Below are 19,996 nucleotides of genomic sequence, written 5' to 3'. Positions count from 1 at the left end.
CTAATTTACTGCATTGCATATAATATAGATCTGTACCTACTTACATGATTCCTTTATGGACACAACAATAATGTTAGTGGCGCGTGTCCGGGGTGTGGTCAGAGGTACATCTATCACAAGATGAACCAAGTACCCACACTTCATCGAGCTTTCTGTCTGTTTCTTTCTTCATAATATTATTCTGTATACATTGACGAGTGTCGATTACAACGAATCTGTGATGACGAGTTTGAAAAATCACCAGTTACGAAGATGACGAATGAGGAGCAAATCGTTTGAAGACTACATACAGTCTCATTGCAGTCAAATCCCCTGGTAGTACCGGCTTCTGAATACAGCCCGTATACGGAAGGTACCTATTGAAAATTAATATTTATGCACCTGACGACTCGATTACTCGGCGGTCAATCAGCTCGCGACAACAAACACTTCAGGACCCCGATAGATACCCCGCCGGCGTGGTCAACGATTTCCCTCAATCGGCGCTTAGCACTGTCGATCGACTAGGGGTAGTTTCTTTCAATTTTATTTTAAACAACTGCGCACCCTCAGGTCTGTTGTCTTAATTTTTTGTACTGGGTGAGAACCCTCAGGAGAGCTCCCCATTAAACCGGCCAAGTAGTTAATGCTACTTGCGCAAATCAACAATGAAGTCACGCCGAAAAAAACTACGTAAGTATTTAAAGTTTTTCCTTTTGACTTATGAGAAAGGAAAAATCCGAGGTAGGTACTTAATCGTAAATTAGGTGGTTCATCATAAAAACAATATAATTATTATGTTTTATGACCTATGTCGGTGTATCGAGATAATAGTCTTTCAACAGCAAAGTCAAAGCCTCCCTTATCGTTGGTATTTTACGGCGTAAAAAGTATTATTGTTCACGTTTATCATTTTAGCCGCATCCACTATTTCGGTTCCTCCGGGAACGCGTTGCGCAAGTGGGAAGGACAATCTAGCATAATACGGTTATTTGCTGAGCTCCCTGCGTGGGCGCATTATCCAATCAGGCGGCGACCCCGGCACCGTAGCAATTCAATCACACGTCCCTCCGGTAGGCTCACCATCCTTCTTGCACAGATTTATATAAAAAAGCAATACCTACAGAAGATAATGGAAGGAGGACTTCCATGTGCTTGAGGCGTATAATTAGTTTACATTTGTGTTTATTAATAAATATATCTGGCATCTAATAATATGTCCCTACCAGAAAATGTAATTTTATGAAAATGTACTTATTTGGCTATACCTCTCTTTGGACAATTTAGTTCGCAATGGAATCTGTAAACTTGATCAAGTAAGTAGGTACATTGTACTTACATGCCAAAATGTCAACAGACTGCTTTTTGTACCTACTTAATAAATATAGTTTTGAAAATTTATTATGATCTCCATTTTCCCAGCATTATGGTCACCCAGACTCACCAATAAGCGGGATCGATCTCTGGTTCGCGCACTTTGTTCCGATCTATCGGCTGCAGCAGTTGATCGCTCTGGAGTCGGGACCATCAGGTACTTTCAGTTCAGGACCCTAGTTTCCACCAGCACCGTTTTGCTCTAACTGCCCGATGGCAGACCTCACCGTTGAATTCCTGCAAAACCTCCTTGGTGAAGATTATCCAGATGTGGTGATACTTGATTTTGAGGTACGAGAAGGTTTTGTTTAATATTTTTTAGAAGGATGGAGGAGTTTGATAAAATGTATGCAACAGCGACCTTTGTAAACTGCTAATTAGTAAATAATTTGATTCAATTAATAAAATCTATGTCTACGCACGACTCAATGCGATAGTAAGATATTGCTAGCGACGTAACTTTCTTCGAATAATAATGTAAGTAGTCTTAAGTTTGTTGATGTCTAATTCTCTATTTATATATTCCAAGTTCTTGTAAGTACGTATTATAATATAGGTACCTACATACATGTCCCCTTTCCGTAGGGACCCCTGGTGGATCTGACCTCAAGGTCAGGCGGCTCGATTGATATTATTTGTCCCCTCTATCAGGTACTTGTTACCTCACTGACTCTATTCGTACTGCAGTCTGAACTGACAGTGAAGAATGAATTGTACATTTCCGGATCATACTTATTGAACCTTATCCATTATTGTCTAACTTTGTTCGTTTACAGGGTGCGCCGGGATCTAAAAGAGGTGATAACTACACCTCGATGGTGTACCGGATTACTCTGAAAGGCATTCGTAAACATGTAGAGCCAGATGGCTCGAGCGAGAAAGATGAACCCTGGGAAGGTTCCGTGATCTACAAGTGTCTGCCAGAGAGCATTTTACGCAGGGAGGCCTTTAAAAGCGACGAGTTGTTCTGTAACGAAGTGGCGTTCTATAATAAAATTTGGCCAGCTCTTTTTAACTTTCAAGCGCAATGGGAGAGTGTAAAAACTCCATTTAAAGCTATACCAAAATGTTATTTGGCCCAAAATGACCTAGTAATCCTGAAAGATCTGAAGCAATTGGGATTCACGATGCCGGATCGTAAACAAGGACTGAGTATTGAGCAATGTTACTTTGTACTGAAACAGCTATCGCAGTTCCATGCTCTGTCGTTAGCAATGAAGTGCGACAACCCTGAAGGGTTTTACGAGTTGTTGAACATCCAAGATGGCATTTCTGAAGGTAAGATATAAACATATTTTATACTATTGGCTAATTTTATTATCCACTTGACTACTTTACCATTTTTCAGTGTTCTTTGTAGCTGAAAACCAGGAGTACTACAGGAGCTATTACCGCGAGGCAGGTCGTAACGCCATCGCTATGGTGGAGAAAGAGCTGGAAGGTTGTGAGGACAAGGAGTTGTACGTTGGAAAACTTCGAAACTTCTGTGAAGAAGAATCGTTCTTCCAGACCATGGTAGAGCTAGTCACGCCTAAGGAACCTTTAGCGGTGATTACGCACGGTGACTGCTGGACCAATAATCTGTTATTCAGATATGTTGATGGAGAAATTGCAGAGGCAAGTGAGATTAATTGTCAACTTCTCAAAGAATCTTAGGTAATCAATGTTAGTAATCACCTCCTTTTCCTATTTTAGATGTTCATCGTGGATTTCCAGTTGGTTCGTTACGCGTCACCCGCGCTGGACTTGGTGTACCTGATATACTTGTGCCTGGACCGTCAGCAACGCACCGACCATCTGACTTCCTTGCTGGAGTACTACACAGATGAGCTGCACAGAAGGGTGGTGGAGATGAGCGAGGATGATTCCATCTTCAATACCACCTTGAACAGGGATGCGCTGTACGAATTGTAAGTTACGCTACGCTAATTGAGCTAGTTCGTTGTATATGTTATATTGATTAATAGGAACTATAGTCAATACCTTGTGCAGGCTTCAGGAAGAGTTCAAGCGCAGCAGCCGCTTCGGTCTGGGCATCGCCCTGGATATGTACCCCATCATGACCTGCGACAGTGCTGAGGCCCCTAACCTTTATCAGGAGAAGGTGAGTTTTTACTTTTTATACAATTCAGCTTACTGGAACTTAAGTATTTTGTTTTAATGGTATTGGTGGGCGCGTTTTTGGTAAAACAAATTATAATGTAAGTAGACCGATATTATGTTTCAATATTTTTCAAATTAAGTTTACATCGATGCGTACGAAAACATAACCAGTTTGGTACGCGCTGTGCCTTTCTTCATTTGAATAAACCCTAATATCATTGGTTCCTGGATTTATCTTTGTTGATGTTTGATTGATTAGCAAGTTGTCACGTTACTTGTAGGAGGTTGGCTCGGCGCCGTCTCACGACAGCGTCAAACCTGTGTGGACAGCAAATGCGGAGTGCAGGAAGAAGATGACTGATCTGGTGCAAGAGCTCGTTGAGGCAGGAGTCTTATAAGATTATTATATCTCTGTATATTTATTATATTATCCTTTTATGTATCCGAAATGAGATGTCTTCAACATGCTTAGATTTTAGATACATATCGTTTACATAACTCAACAAAACAGGGTGTATTTTGGTATACAAAGGTTTTTTTAAGTCGACCGTGGTCTATGCTATGACAACTCGACCAATAACTTGACCATAGAGCTAGGAAAAATGAAGTACCTACCAACTAGATTAAGTTAAGTAAGTATTTTAAATTAGTTATATTATGAATTTTAAAGGCAAGGTAAGGAACTCGATGGCTCGCATTGTTTTAATAGTTTCCTAAAACGGTTGACTAGCTTGTAATTCTTGTATTAGTTATTATAGGGCAGATGTGGTAAATGTGGCACCTGCCAATTTATAGAATTAATCAGTACCTGGAGTGAATTGAAGAAACAAAAGCTTTATTACGATGGCACTTGTTAAGTAGGTAACTATGTGAGGCATATTGGAAAGAGGGAAATATCTCTTGCAAAGAGTTGGTAAGTACATTAGTTGGTACCTACTAAAGAAACTAACATGCTGATTCGAAAAGACGTGTCTTGAACTAGATTCAAGAAGATGAAGCTATAGTAACATATTATACATCAATGAGATAAAGGATCGGACTTGTACTAAGTTTAAGTAGGCACATTATTAGTCTTTTGTTTTATTTTGTTTCGAATAAGTAATAAAAGTAAGTATCATAATTTGTAGATGTAAATTTATTGTGTTTCGTTTAGTAATAAACACATAAAATAAAACATTGGTGTTAAGTTTCTTACAAGTAATTAATTTCTTTATATAATATTATAATTATGGAGCGTATAAATCGCTTTTGTGACATATAAACCTTTGATCAAGATCTACAAGATATATTATCGACTATTTACGTATATAAATCAGATCATTTTGCTACGTCTTGTTAAAATAATCTGCAGGTATGGAGTGCATGTCCAATATTACTCGCAGACACCAGCTCCGGGCGTGTGACAACAACACTGCACTGCCAGAACTTAAACTAAAACATTGGGATATTTCATAAAAAAAGTAAAAAAATACTTTCTAATTCACTGGCTTTGCAATAGTGAATACTTAAATTATTTATTCCGTCGACGCCCAAAAGAATTTAATATACTTAGTTTTCATTTTCACCTGGGCGCGGAACTATGCGAAGAGACGCACTCTTAGCCGGATTGTGTCCAGATCATGTCCTTAATAAAATGGTAATTTAAATTAGGTTGAAAATACCCGTACTTAGTCGTGGCACATTAATTAATTCGAAGAATAAGATTAATATTTTAGAAAGTAGGGCCTACCCTTACTGAAAGTCGTAATACATTACGTACGGGACCATTATCCTGGTGCAGCAATGACTCTTGATGCTTCAACATAATACAGATCTTTAAACATAATATTAAAACTTAAATGTATAATTTAAAAATAATCAGTCATTGAAAGCTTCAGATTTTCGTTGAGATTCTTGCGCCTGAGTTATCTGAAGATTCCAATAATTTCTGCTTATTTAGCTAAAGACAATAATTATTTCCATTATGATTAATACTAGCTACAAAGTCTGGCCATATTGGAATATAATCCAGGATGTCTGTGTAAATATATTTTAAATCGAGAGGGAAATCCGTGATTTGGTAGTGTCAGTTACTTGGCGCTAGCCCTGAGCGTCGGTGGTGTGGGGGCCACGGTGCCGCGGCCCTTAGAAGCCTGGGTGGGCCGCATAAAGCCGGAGGTCCGGTTCACGCTACGAACGGGGGGCCTCGCTGCGCCCACCGAGCTACCGCTGGACGAGGACCTGGAGGCTGGCATTCTCGACACCGGCTTCGGGACCGGCTTGGGAGCAGGCTTCACGGGTGCCGGTGGAGCACGCTTCACGGTCGCTACGGAAGCAGAACTGTTCAATGAGCTTCGAGAGCTCCGCAGCGAGGTACGCGACGTTGAACGTTCCACTCTTAAGGAGCTGGCGCGCTTCGGGGCACTACGCTTTGGATCTAACGGCGTCCGTGGCGGCGTTCTAGTCTCTTTGGTAGAAATTTTCTTTGGGACATCTGGGGATTTCGTTACTTTAGGTACCGGGGAGTCACAATCCACATTGCAGCCAGATGAAGCGCCCTGAGACGCGCTCTCCGAATTCAAACTTTGCGTTTCTTCGAACCCTTCGTCGTTGAGTTCATGCTCGCTTTTCACTTTGGGTATTCTTGGTGATGTTGTTCTCTCGATCGTTGGAGCCTTTTCTGGTTTAGCAGTCATAGATTTTCTATACGCGGCCCTTGACCAAACTCCGGTAGGAGTTTCTGTCGGAGATTTTAGCTCTCTTATAGCTTTTTGGACATCCTCCTGGTTGATGGACGTTTGCCGCCTCATCCGCGAGTAAGGATGTTTAGTTTCTTTGGTTGGTGTTTTTTCTGTACTGCTTTGGCTCTTGAGTCTATCCTGCCACCGTTTAAGTCTATGTTCTTTTTCATCCTTAACCACCACGTCAATTGGCTTTGCTACTTCTTGTGGCGTTTCCACTTGATATGACGTCTGAATTTCCAGTTTCGATGGTCTAATCACTTGTGTCTCCGCAACCAACTCTGTGGGACTTTCAGGTTTCTTTTCTTCTTCCGGAGAGCTGGAATCTGTGTTTCTTTTATACCTTCTGGTTCTTCGTGCAGCTGAAAACCTGTCAAACTGACCGTCACCTAAAATCTCTTGACACAAGTCCCTCATTTCAGCAGCCGCTTTCTCGTTTGTATTGACTTTAGTTAAAGACGGCTGGAACTTCCTACAGGGCTCCCTCTCTGGCGGCGGATTGAACATTTTTCTTTGCACAGGTGGTGTTTCGATGTTGTCCGAGTCAATTTCTACCCGATCGGTCTTGGTTCCTTTATCGTTAGTTACCTTAATATCTGGTAATTTTCGCTTTTCTTCTTCAGTAATAGAAACTAGTGGTTGGGGTGACTCTATTTGCTGGCGAGAACGTTGTCTCCTGAGTCGCCTCATTTCTTCATTTTCCTCAGTCTTCCGCCATGGAACCCTGTTGTCCCTTGTTTGTGGTTGAACATCTGGGAAAATAACATAGCTTATGTAGCATTTATATGTTTTATAATATAAAATAGAGACTACGGAATGTAATAAACTACCTTCTACAGCCTCGATCGCTTTCACCACGTCACTATCAGGTAGCACAGCAGGCCTCCATTCCGCTCTGCCTTCTGGCAGAGTGTCCAGTGTTGTGCTTCGTTCGCTCTCTGAAACGGTTAACGATAAGAATGATATCCAAACCCCAATGAAAATCCTTAATAAAAATCTTAGATAGCATCACATACCGGAGTCGTTTTCCAAGGACCGCCTGTTCGCCTGTAGTCGTCTTGCTCGTTCGCGTAATTCGGCATCTCGTTTCTCCTCTTGGCTGTTTGCAAGAAGCCATGATTCGATTTTTTGGCGCCACTCTCTGTAATTTGACATTGTTTTTGGGTATTCAATAGGTAAGCAAGTAAACCTTTGTAAAAATACAAGTTGTTGCTGTAAAACGTACTTCGGTTTTGCGGGCGCTTCGGGTTGAGGTGCAGGGGAGGGCGGGGCACGGGGTGATGCGGGGCGCTCCCTATCGCGTTCTCTCTCTCGTTCACGATCAGGAATCTCAAGACGAGCACGTACCGGGGCACGGCGGGACCATGAACGATCTACAAGAATACATTCAACGTATCTTACTTATCTTACTGTATTACCTAAAAATAACATCCCCCTGCTCGTCAGACTTACCCAAGCTGCCCCAAGCACTGCGCTCGCGCAGATCATTAGCAGCAGGTGACGAGTGACGTAGAAACTCTAACAAACCTTCTTCGTCACCTTCACCTGGACTAGCCCGGCTGCGTCTACGCAGGCTGCCAGTTGGAGTCACATCTGTTGCAATTAAATTAAATTAGAATTGATAAATTATGCACAAAAAGTAACCGACATAGTTTTTTTTTTCATTTATAATGCACTAAAGAGTAGAAGAAAATTACCAGGCGATGGTGAGGGGTCATGAGGACGTCGCAGAGATCGACGACCGAGCCCGTTCTTGATGTCCAGGAGGAGAGACTCCATTAGAGACTCGCACTCCGACACTGGCGTGCTGCAGACACTGCCACCTATTACCATGATGTACATACCCCGTTAGTAAAAGACACGAGAGAAGACGCTACAATCAACAATACAAAAGTCGAAAGAAAAGAAGGGACGACATTACCAGTCCTAGTTTTAGCTGCAGCAGCATCTCTGGCCCGTCTCCTAGCGGCAGCTTGCTCCTCGTTCGCTCGTCGCCTCTCGTTGTCACTGACGGCTTGACGGAACTTCGCGCAGAATGATACGAAAATCTACAAAACACAATTGCCTTGTAAAAACCTGCTTTGTCAATGTCTGTAACGAATAGCGTTCAAGTGCCGAATGCTTACCTTGAAACACTCTTCCAGTTTGAAAGACACAGGGTCTTCACAGAAGAAATCGGATAGTTGTTTACGCAGGCTTTCTACTTCTTCCATATCTTTGTTCAGTGCTGATACTTCTTGTTCAGCCACCTGTTATAAACATCATTATTACATTATTCTGTATGATATTCAAAAAGTTATTATTTGAATAGACTGTTTCATTTTAAGTCAAATACGTACGCTGAACACCGCGTGTCTGGCAATTTGTGTACCTTCCCCAGGCATGTGTTACAAACGTAGAATGAACCTTTTATTACCTGTAGGAAGTCTCCCATTTGCACTTTGATATCCGGCTGTGTCGTCGGGAGTTGGATCTCTCGCTTGAGCTGCGTAATCCTATTATCTAAAGTCTTGATCTCATTATGAATTTGTTCAACACTAGCTTTCGCTGCTTCTTCCAGCACCCTCGTATCATCAGCGAAATGGATCAGTTCTTTGTTCTTACGTTCAGCTTGCTATAAAAATGATATACCAATTAAAATTAATCAACTTTTTTTAGACTCGTATTACCTTAAATGTTAGTTGTTCTTACCATAGCTACATAGTGTACAAGCGTGACTCCAGGTTTATTGGCTCGGATGTCAGACAGTTTCTGCAGGGAAGACAGTTTGACTCCCGCTGCGCCTCCTGCGTACCCTCCCGCGTTTAGGAAGTTGCCTGCTATGAGCGTCAGGTACAGGACCTCCTGAAATGGGTAGAATTATGTAATGGTTAGTTACCCAATCTGCCTAAACATGGAATAATTTCTTCATTTAAAAAAATAATCATACCTGTATAGCTCTAGAAGACATCAGATCATCACCAGCCACTAGTATGGCGTTTATGGCACTTTCCAAATAACCAGCAGTTGAAGCCCACTCCTCTTTCAATAGCATACATTCTATACGCAATTTGTAGCTAAAAACACATCCATAGGTTAAATTATACAATACTAATTTTAAGAACATTAAATCTGATAAATGTCGTATAAGGTCTTTTACTCACTTAGGTAGCTGTATCAATTGCAGCAAAAATTTTTCAGCATTTCCCAGCTTTGTGACGTCACCCGTGAAAGCCTTCAGCATTTCACACTCGTCAATTTCTGGCAATATCTTCAGCAAACCTCGCAGCTTCTCAGCACCAATGTCGTCGTGAGCACCCTCTCTAATAAGCTGGATTATATCCTCATTGGAACTGAAATAATTATGGAGTAACAAGAATAGTAATTGTATAAAGGTACAATGAGTATGACTCTCATGTCCAACTTAAAATTGTTCCTATAAGTACCTCCTAAATTGTTTCAAGAAGATATTGACATTCAAACTCCTCTTTCCATCTAGAAGTGTAATTTCTGAAGATTCCTTCCTCGTCTTCCTTTCACCGGATGTATCGCAGATGGGACTTCTGCCAAGCCGCGGAGACGACCCTGCAGAACCCGTTGGTTGAATCTGTAGGTGACAAAATAGTTGTATTACTATAAGTACCTATTAATGACGAGTCTTGCACGATTATTTACTTGTGTATGGTTATGGTTTCCACTTAAATCCATACCTGCTGACAAAACAGCCCCTCAATCTCAGACCAGTCCAACTCAGTTTTCGGCGAATGTTTGTGACTTGAAGCCACTAGTGACCAGATGTTATTCCTGCCGATCACCTGAAAAAGTACAAACGTTCTTAATAGGTTAGTACCTATTTCGACAAATCAAACATATTTTTATTTTTTTCTAATAACATCACTAGCGATTAGTTAATCGTAATGAGTGTAGATTACAAAGGGTAAAGAACTAAAAACCCACTTTGTTATTAGGTATTTTGTTCCAATTGATGGTCTTCATCTTGGTCTTTGGGATGGGGGTCTCTTGTTGCGGTAGTTTGACGTCGATGACCGGCACGGGGGGTGACGTGGGGCAGGGCGCCGAAGGGGGAGGGGGCGGCAGCGCGGGCGGCGGTGGGGGCGGCGGCCCGCGCGGCGGTGGTGGGATCATCGGCGCAGGCGGAGGCGGGATGACTGTAACAAGATCTGAATTCAAAACACTTTATACCACATGTTTATGTTTAGCCTAAATCAGAGCTCTCTCAGCATTCCCAATTTATCCGGCCAAGTAGTTAATGCCATATGCGGCAAATCAAAGATAAGTCACATCGAAAAAAAAAATACATAATGATGCCCTAATGTCAAATTGTTGTTGAACCCAGCTAAAACTAAACCATCATGAGCTAAGCTCCAATTTTTGGAGGCAATTGCTGCTAACTAAAGTAAATAATAGATGGACTCAAAACAAATGCCACTAAGTGGTCATCCTTCCAATCTCTGATCGCGACAATGTCTTTACAGATTGTACTTCAAGTACCCTATCAAAATGCGCGGTAACAAAAACTAGCTTCTTTAATAAAAATGTTGTAGACGATGGATTACCAGCTGGTGGCACAGGTGCAGGCGGTGGTGGTGGCGGGGACAGTGCCCGCTGCAGGCTCTGCTTCCTGCCCGCACTCGATTGGTCCCTGTGCTGACACGTGCAACCCACTTTAGCCTGAAAGAATATTAATTTCGTGTCTTTCAACTCACAGTAGAGCTCACAAACTGGAACCTGTAATACCTATTGCAATGGGTTAAGCGTGCTGATCCGGAGACAGTAGGTACTAGTAGACTGCACTTTTAGGATTAGATTATGTAACAAGAGAATACCTTTTTGTCCATGAGCCTAAATACCATATGGTTTCTTCATCAACTTCTATTTTTGATGTATTTACCTGGACACTGGGCGCCCGCAGCAGCTTGGCGGCATCTTCCCTGGTCTCCAACAAAGTGGCTCGGTGGACCAGTGTCTCTGCCGTGTCCCACACGATGTCGCTCACCGGCTCCTTTGGGTCGATGCGCAATAGGTGCTGCAGGATGCTCAAGAACGGGATCTCTTGAGGAGTATCCGCTACCTATGATAGTTACATTTATTAACATTGTCGATTATTAACTTCCTTCCGCTATCCCATTTTGACAGGGTCCGCTAACAGAGACAGCTTATCTGACCTTTCAACCCGAGAGGAAAGCCCGCAGATTAAGTCTTATACTAACCTACAAAAACACATTTCACAGCCATGTGACATCATAGGTCCATGTTGGTGTGAATAGAAAAAATGTTGAAATCTGTATTTTACCTGTCTTTACCTAGTAAAGCCGAGGTTTCCAGACACAATAGTAAAACAATGGAGTTTGTATTTTAAATAGACTGTCGGCGTTACGACTTTAAGAAGGTATAGACAGCGATTGAATTCAAAATTCAAAAATATCTGTCATAGTACCTAACTAAGACTTTCTGTATAATGAGACCTTGCATATTATAAAATATATTGTCATTATAAGAGTTGCTGTTAGTGAACCACTGAGCACATGATCGTCAGAGTTGAAACAGTCGCCGAAACCGAAACCGGCTGGATCACATCATCATCACTAGCTTCCATATAAATTTGCCCATCCTCTTTTATATCCGTAAACAAGTCGTTGTTTTTGGCTACTACTAGCAACAACAAGTGGATAACATTATCCACTTTCTACTTTGTTCCTAGATTCTGTACATGGTTAATTCTGGTTATTAAAGCCTTTATTAGGATGCAGATCGCCCACGTGGAATACACCCATATTTTTCTAGTTTAAGTACTTAAGTGTATTGTGTTCGTTATGATCAGTTAAATATTTCTACATTAATATTTCTGCCGATGTTGTAACAGCAACATTGACAGCGGATTATCACCAGGGCATTCTGTTTTCGGGTGTTACCGGATATACAGGGTGTTAGTGACATCGTAACGAAAACTTTGAGGGGTGGTTCAGGCCATGATTCCGAGTTGATGTTAAGTAGAAATTTCCGTCGCAAAAGTATGGATTGGAAAATAATTAAAAAGAAAAGAAAAATTTTCATGAATTTTTTGACACGAAATTCCACTTGATATCAACTCAGAATCATGGTCTGAACCATCCCCCTCAGTATTTGTTACGGTGTCACTAACACCCATACCTACTTATATGGCTACCGTATGTACTTGTACGGGGTGTAAGTGTCATCGTAACGAATACTGAGAGGGATGATTCATCTGATTATTCTGAGTTAATATCAAGTGGAATTTTCCATCGCAAAAGTATAGAATTTAAAATATTTTAAAAAAACTAAAAAGAAATCATGAATTTTGCGACGGAAAATTCCACTTGATTTTAACTCAGAATCATGGTCTGAATCAACCCCCTCAGTATTCGTTACGATGTCACTAACACCCAGTATGTATTAAGTACGTACTTAGATATGTTAAATGTTTAGACCATATTGCAATCTTTAGACAAGACGCACGCTAATAGCGTACACTAATATGCCACGGCCTGGACAAGTTATATTGTTTTTTTTTCTATTGTGTGGATTATGTATGAGATCAATGGCCGATACCGACATCATGCAACCTGGTGTCAGGATTATTATTGAACTGCAAGATGCCCCTGATGATGTTTTTAAGAAATAGTATTTAAGACATCATTCATGTGCTTGTGTATCATGTGATTTCTGAACCACGGCCACGGTTTCATTTTACTTTTTTAGTAATAAAATAGTCATATTTGTTTAGAATAGCAATTGATATCACGTACTTTTAAACGGCGAAGGAACGTGATGAGAAAGTCCACATACAGAATGGCCCGAGGTGGGTGTTATTGGAGGTATGGTAATTGGACCAGGGTGTCTGTTTGCTGAAAGATCAGACTGGTAGTCGCTTCTACTAAAAGTGGACCTGTCAAATCTTCAGGTTAAGCGGGCCCTGTGAAAATTGGCATGATGCTAGAAGGATGAAGACGTTCATAAAGGTCATACCTGTTTCAGTATAGCGTAGAAGACGTCGAGGTGTGAGTTGAGGTTGATGCCGCCGGGGCCCTGCGCCTCGTCGCTCTCGCGCTGCTCCTCGAACACGTCCAGCTGCACGCCCAGGTCCGGGTGGCTGGCGGCGTCATGCCTGGGGAAGGGAAAAATTACATTATAAACTCATAGAATAAATAAAAACACTCGGTAATCTATCCAACTTCACGCCACGAAGCTGTTAACAAGCAAGTTATACAGGGTGTTAGTGACATCGTAACGAATACTCAGGGGGATGATTCAGACCATGATTCTGGGTCAATATCAAGTGGAATTTTCCGTCGCAAAATTCATGATTTTTTTTTCAGTTTTTTAAAATTATTTTCAATTCTATACATTTGCGATGGAAAATTCCACTTGATATTAACTCAGAATAATCAGATGAATCATCCCTCTCAGTATTCGGTACGATGACACTTACACCCCATACAAGTACATACGGTAGCCATACAAGTAGGTATGGGTGTTAGTGACACCGTAACGAATACTGAGGGGGATGGTTCAGACCATGATTCTGAGTTAATATCAAGTGGAATTTCCTGTCAAAAAATCATGAATTTTTTTGTTTTTTTTTTATATTTTCCGATCCATACTTTTGCGACGGAAATTTCTACTTGATATCAACCCAGAATCATGGCCTGAATTATACCTCAAAGTTTTCGTTACGACGTCACTAACACCCTGTATAGCTTCATCAGTTTCCTTCTCAGACCAAACTCAGGTTTGTTTTCCTAAATATCTTTACTCCCTATAACTTTGTTTTCAGTAGGTGTTGTGTTTGCTTCTCGGTAATTTCATCATCATCATGATTGTTCTGGAGGGATTATGAAATCGCATGTTGTTTCTAACGAGGGACTATCCAGGCCACGTTCCCCAAAAATAATATAGATGGCGCTGTCGAGATTTGATGTGATAATTATCTATTTTCTTATTACTCGGGTATATAATTATTCAGAAATACAATGGCAGAAGCATTAAAGTATAATATAAGTAAATATAATTGTTGCTTGATATTTGGATCACATTGTACTTATCTACTTACATAGAATTATGTTGCTACCTATATTGCTTCTGTTCGGACCACGAACAAAATATAAAAATATCTATGGTTTTGTTACTATTAAAAAGGTATTGTCATAGACAAATAGTTGACTTCCTTCTTGGCATCAAAAATGGATGCATAATCAATATCTTCTTGTGTTAAAAAATTATCTAAAACAATACTAAAAATATATGGTGATTTATAAAATAATAATAATAAAAGTGTAAAATGTGTGAATAAGTAAAAGAAAACAATAAACTTTAAAATATTCCTTTATGTGGTCGTTTAATTACCAGCACACCACTCAACCATCACATCTAGAACGCCACAGCTTCTCTTTATTTTAATCAAAATAATAATGGGTGGAGGATGTAATTGTCTCTGGGTGTAATAAAAAGGGTCATTATTTTATACCCATAAAAAAAGATGCATATGTCTGCTATCCATGAAATTAGAAGGTTAGGTAAACGAAGGAAAATCTTTACAGCGCCATCAATATGGTTTTTGAGGAAAGTCCTTGATTGAATATGAACTAAGCAGAAACATCCGAGATATAAGCGTGGTTCTATCCAATCGTAAGGACCTTGAATTAAAAGTTCGATGACGTGAGGTGTCTCAACTAGACAATCTAAATAGATAGGCAAGACACTCGGAATTTCAGTCGCTAGCATCTCGATAAGACCGATCATTCGTAACGAACTCACTCGCCGGACACTGGCCTTCGAAATGAGCAATAATTTCGGGCGAGTAAAAAAACGGTTAAACTCACGAAAGAGTCTTTATTACTACGAGATTATTCACATCGGGGCTCGGCTGCCATATTTGGCTCGCCCTCGGACACATGCGCCTACGCATGCGTTTTTACTTGTTTTCCTGCTCTAGATATACCTACGATGTGTTTAAAAGACATTAGGCTCTTTGAATAAAGTTACATTATCAGTAAAACACCTGATCCCTTGGAGCCTTATCCGACCACGCGGGGGATACCTACTAAGTATTGAATACATTAAAATAGCAGTTAACTTACAGATCACTTGAGTACTAGCATGTACTAGGTAATATCCTGATGTACCTACCTGCACATTCTGTTAAAGTAAGTGCATCGCTTACAACACGGTCCACATTTATGAGATTACTTTTAAACTAAAATTTAAAACATATTTACATATATAAGTAAGTATAATCGTGCTATCTTCCACACTTTAATTATTAAACTGCGTGTTTTGTCCATTTTTGTCGAGTTCTACGAAGATTATGTTTATCTGTTTTGATATGATTCACATTGTCAATTGTCGAGGGAGGCAGACGTAGGTACAAACGTTGCGTCATACGTTGATTTCAATGATTAAATCGATATGATTAATGTTCCCGTGATTAATGTACAAGTATGGTTGCACGTTAGGATAGAAGTTCGGACTGACACCCATACAATGCGCAAGAGCAACTTACCATGACAGACGGAACTTATAATAAATACTTTACTCTTCCATCTAATAGCTTCAACGCTTCATTGTTGTATATATGTAAACAGTAATTTATTAAAATGCTGTTTTTTGTTGTAAGCTTCTAAAAACGAATGAATAAAACTCAAAGCCAAGCAAAAAGCTCTTGCAAAAACCAAAAGATTTCGTTACTAAAGGTATTGAAACATATCGGTTTCCAGTCCCTATAAAAAGTAAGTACTTACCTATTTATTTAATATGACGTTGTAAGTATATAAGTATTATTAGTGATCTATGTTTACAATATCGATAGTAAAACAACATGGCGTTTTTTGTGCAACATTATACGGTTATTGAATTACCCATGGCTGCCCGCTGAAGCGTAACGGGCAAAAAGAGCGCAAAAAAGTGACTTGGTTTGAATAAAGGACAAATTGATTCGAGCCGGCGGTTTTTATGTGTAATGAAATTTATAGTTTGATTGGTAGCCGCCCACTCAGCCGGTAGGTAAGTACTTAGTGACAGGATCGTTAGTTGCACCTTCAAGGTTGGAGTTAGAAGGTCGTCCTTCGTAAAAGAACCTTCCTTTCATTAAGTTTCTTCTTAGGAGGGATTGGATCGACAGTTTCGTCTATTTTACCAAAAATAAGTTGAACTCATAGGCAATATATTATAGTATTAGAAATCTTCTTATCGTGTGGGTTGTGAGGTGGAATATCGACCTCATCAATCCTGGTGTCGGGGTTATTATTGAGCCGTCAAAGGCCCCTGACAAGGCTCACGTAACGACTACATACTTACATCATCAGTAAGTAGTAACCGGGACCAACGGCTTAACGTGCCTTCCGAAGCACGGATCATCTTACTTTCAAACAATCAGGTGATCAGCCTGTAATGTCCTAACCAAACTAGGGATCACAAAGTGATTTTTGTGATATATCCCCACCTGGATTCGAACCCGGGGCCTCCGGATCTTGAGCCCAACGCTCAACCACTGGACCACGGATGCCGTTATAGTATTAGAAATAATAAAGTTACTCACCTCAAGTTGTTCAGAGTAGGCAGCAGACCGAGAGCTGTAGAAAAAGACAAAATATTAGACAATTGATTCCAAACACATAAAACGAATGGAATATGCGGTGCCCAATATAGCTTTCACAGAGTAGTTTTAGGACATTGTAGGCTAAATCACTATACCTATATAGGTAGTAGGGATCATGGAAGTAAGTCGGTAGTACTTTTCTAATGACAAAGCACTGAGCTGAAACAACAGCTCAATGCTTTCAAGCATTTACTGCATTTTGAAGCGGAAAAATAGCCCGACTGATATTGGCCTGTCACATGCATATAGTTTGTGGGTGGCGTCACCGTCGGTGGCGGCACCACATTGGCCCCTAAAATAAGTCCAATATCCTACCGATAAACTCGTTGCGCACTCGTATGCGGTCGGGCAGGCGGGGGGCAGAGATGATGAGGCAGTTGACGAAGGCCACCAGCGCTGTCTGGTAGTCCGTGGTGGTAGCTGTCTTCAGCTCCGACACCACCACGCTCAGGCGGTAGCGCTCGCCTTTCAGGGTCTGCAGGGAAATACAAACACAATCACATTTACTGATGATGATACGAGCACCAAGAGAGATAGAATACAGGAATTCGTGATAGCCCTATTCGGAGACCGCGTGACTTACACATCACGGGTTCGAATCCCTGCGCAGGCTTTAAACCACTAAATTCGACTTGATGAATCTGAATTCATGTTTGGATCATAGATAATTGATATCACTTGGTTTCCAAGATTTGTGTCCGGTTGATGGCAATAGGCTGGCGCGATCTCTATTAAATGGGACTTAATTCAAATTCAAATTCAAAAATATCTTTATTCAGTAGGTAACATAGTTACACTTTGAATCGTCAATTTTTACGTAACGAACGTGTCATCCGCCTAAAACTACTGCAGCTTCTCACAACCTGTATAGCCGGGGAAAAGAAGCTGCAAGAAACCCTCGGCACAGGGCCCCTAGGCGTTCTTTAAAAAAATAAAAATAAACATAGTTGGCGAGGAGTGAGTGTACTAATGCTTATCACTTCAGGGATACAGGAGTGATGTTGAGTATTCAAAATAAAATAACAAGACACAAGTTACATACGTAACTAATAATCTACTCAACAGCGGTAATATAAAGACAATTATCTTCCAGGCAACCGTGAGCAGTGGAAAGTTGAAAAGAATATTCAACCAACCAAAAAAAAGCCAGCTTAATAAAATGTTAAATGAGATTTGGCGTTGCAAATCTTTTGGTGCGATACACATTGTTTTGTATGCAGTATGAATGACAGAATGAATGATAAAATAAGTTGTTAAGTACTTATATTATTTACGGAATAAAATGCGATCGAACCTTATACCGGTCGAGGGTGTCGACTGCGCGTGCGTAACCGTCCGCATTGTACACGCATAACGCCGACAGCAGCTCAAACACCTGCAACAAAACACATACAACTCACATAACATACATACACATGAAATATCGGCGCCCGAAGGACGTAATATACGATCCCTATTCTAGCCATACAGTCGGCCAATTAGGTCACCACGACACTACAGAACCCCGATACCGACCCCGCCGGCCCACCATGGACCCACTAGACTTGATTAATTCTTTCAAATATTAATGCTCTTAGACGACGCCCTGAAGCACGGTTCGCGCCCAATTGGGCACCCTCAGGCCTGTTGCCTTAAGGCCCTGCGCAGACGAGAGACTATCCGTGACGCACTTTTTAGTCTGTGAAAATATAACCTATGCAATTATATGCAGTAACGCACACGACGCGCAAAAAGTCCGGCGCGTTACTGCATATAATTGCATAGGTTATATTTTCACAGACTAAAAAGTGCGTCACGGATAGTCTGTCGTCTGCGCAGGGCCTAAATGTTGCATTGGGTGAGAGCTTTCAGCGCTTCCCATTTGTCCGGCCAAGAAGTTAATGCCATTTGCGGCAAATCTAGTAATTGTCAAGTCATATCAAAGAGAAAATATACACATGAATCATAGCCTATATTTTGACCTTTACTGCCTGGCTCAAACCCAGGATGTTTGGCTAGTGAACCTCTGGGAGCAGCAAGTCAAAATATAACAGCCCTCAGCTCTCTTCGACCGGCCAAGTAGTTGATGCCATTTGTGGCAAATGCACAATAAGTCACGTCAAACAAAAATAAAGAAATGAGTCGTCTTAACTGTCCAAACAAGGAAGGTAAACATAGGTAAATTATCCCTTAACACTTTCAAGGACAGAACGAGTGTTACTACTATTATGAATGAGGTCAGTGTTCGTGAAAGTATTAAGAATAAGATGATAAACACGACTTGCGTCTGATCATAACCTAACCAGGAGTCGTCTTTGTTTAAGCGAGTCATAGGTGTATCAGAGGCAGAAAAAGATAATCAAATCGTTCTGCGATTCAAAACAAAGTTAAGTACAAAAGAAATGCATTGACTGCAGCAGAACCCAGCTGGAGTATTGACCTCCGCCATCCGAAAAGGCAAGCGGCCACCGGACCTGTTTGGCCATAATGTTGTTATCTTTTGCATGGTTGTTCGTAATCGTGACTAAACGGCCCTTAAGTCTTGAACGTTTGATTTTATACCTAAATTCGTATCATTTTAAGTATACCGGCTTTGCAACGAAGCATTTTTTATTAAATTTTTTAGACTTGAAATATTATAGAATTGCCCGTATGGCATTTACAACTTGGCCAGAGAACTCAGCGGCTATAAGTGTGGGGATTTTGGTAATACGTCACAATAATCGTCATATTATGTCTTATCCTGCTAGTCCAGCCACCACCACATAAAACCATGTTGGTTTTTCCATGATGTCCGGAGAAATAAGCCGCTGAACACGTTCTGTTCGTAACAAGAAACATAGACAAAAACAATGTCTATGATCTTTTAAAAGTTCCTTGATCGCATCCAAAATGGATGAACATTTATTTTTCCCTATTTAATAATTGAATAAGAAATAGGTTAAGGTGCTTTTTGTGTAGCCATGTTGTGAGTGAAGAATAAATTACTCCATCGCACGTTCTTTTTCTCATACGCTCTGAGTCAGCTGAGAAGCAGCTCGAAAGACGAAGAAGATTGCGATTTGCGGTTACCTGTTTCTTGACGGGCGCGGCGGGCGATGTAAGGGCGGCCGCGAGCTTCCCCGCGTACTCCGCATGTTCCACGATGTAGTCCAAACCCACGCGGCTCTCCATGCCGGCTCTGCGAACAAGTGGACCTTTAGTCATTTCAAGTATTAGTAATAAT

General features: G+C 40.9%; 2 protein-coding genes across 2 annotated transcripts in view; one reads left to right on the top strand and one right to left on the bottom strand.

Annotated features, from left to right (window-relative positions):
• Positions 1-1,456: 1,456 nt before the first annotated feature.
• Positions 1,457-4,570, top strand: LOC126380345 (uncharacterized). Its single transcript, XM_050029714.1, has 6 exons — positions 1,457-1,644; positions 2,130-2,631; positions 2,702-2,970; positions 3,049-3,263; positions 3,346-3,457; positions 3,738-4,570. The coding sequence occupies exons 1-6, from the start codon at positions 1,567-1,569 to the stop codon at positions 3,852-3,854; spliced, it is 1,293 nt and encodes a 430-aa protein (XP_049885671.1). The 5' UTR covers positions 1,457-1,566; the 3' UTR covers positions 3,855-4,570.
• LOC126380291 (inverted formin-2) overlaps positions 4,571-19,996 on the bottom strand; it is a 96,857-nt gene continuing 81,431 nt past the window's right edge. Inside the window, exons 4-25 of the mRNA XM_050029599.1 lie at positions 19,843-19,951; positions 18,086-18,166; positions 17,107-17,266; positions 16,732-16,765; positions 13,164-13,302; positions 11,068-11,247; positions 10,733-10,847; positions 10,113-10,324; positions 9,866-9,970; positions 9,602-9,762; positions 9,320-9,508; positions 9,106-9,232; positions 8,868-9,020; positions 8,593-8,790; positions 8,303-8,425; positions 8,098-8,224; positions 7,874-7,999; positions 7,629-7,769; positions 7,402-7,549; positions 7,193-7,317; positions 7,007-7,114; positions 4,571-6,928 (exon numbers count right to left, since the gene is read on the bottom strand). Of these exons, the coding sequence (XP_049885556.1) occupies positions 5,526-6,928; positions 7,007-7,114; positions 7,193-7,317; positions 7,402-7,549; positions 7,629-7,769; positions 7,874-7,999; positions 8,098-8,224; positions 8,303-8,425; positions 8,593-8,790; positions 8,868-9,020; positions 9,106-9,232; positions 9,320-9,508; positions 9,602-9,762; positions 9,866-9,970; positions 10,113-10,324; positions 10,733-10,847; positions 11,068-11,247; positions 13,164-13,302; positions 16,732-16,765; positions 17,107-17,266; positions 18,086-18,166; positions 19,843-19,944 (4,257 nt within the window). The 5' untranslated portion in view covers positions 19,945-19,951 and the 3' untranslated portion in view covers positions 4,571-5,525. The remainder of the gene's footprint in view (positions 6,929-7,006; positions 7,115-7,192; positions 7,318-7,401; positions 7,550-7,628; positions 7,770-7,873; positions 8,000-8,097; positions 8,225-8,302; positions 8,426-8,592; positions 8,791-8,867; positions 9,021-9,105; positions 9,233-9,319; positions 9,509-9,601; positions 9,763-9,865; positions 9,971-10,112; positions 10,325-10,732; positions 10,848-11,067; positions 11,248-13,163; positions 13,303-16,731; positions 16,766-17,106; positions 17,267-18,085; positions 18,167-19,842; positions 19,952-19,996) is intronic.

The sequence above is a fragment of the Pectinophora gossypiella genome, chromosome Z (genome assembly GCF_024362695.1).
Source record: "Pectinophora gossypiella chromosome Z, ilPecGoss1.1, whole genome shotgun sequence".
In the NCBI taxonomy this organism is placed as follows: Eukaryota; Metazoa; Arthropoda; class Insecta; order Lepidoptera; family Gelechiidae; genus Pectinophora; species Pectinophora gossypiella.
The sequence above is the reverse complement of the archived record's forward strand: the minus strand, read 5'-3'. Positions and strand labels throughout refer to the sequence as shown.

Coding starts and splice junctions, on each gene's coding strand:
- LOC126380345 (XM_050029714.1), top strand. CDS start 1,567: ATGGCAGACCTCACCGTTGAATTCCTGCAAAACCTCCTTGGTGAAGAT. Junction 2,971..3,048: donor TTGATGGAGAAATTGCAGAG/GCAAGTGAGATT, acceptor TTCCTATTTTAG/ATGTTCATCGTGGATTTCCA. Junction 3,264..3,345: donor AGGGATGCGCTGTACGAATT/GTAAGTTACGCT, acceptor TACCTTGTGCAG/GCTTCAGGAAGAGTTCAAGC.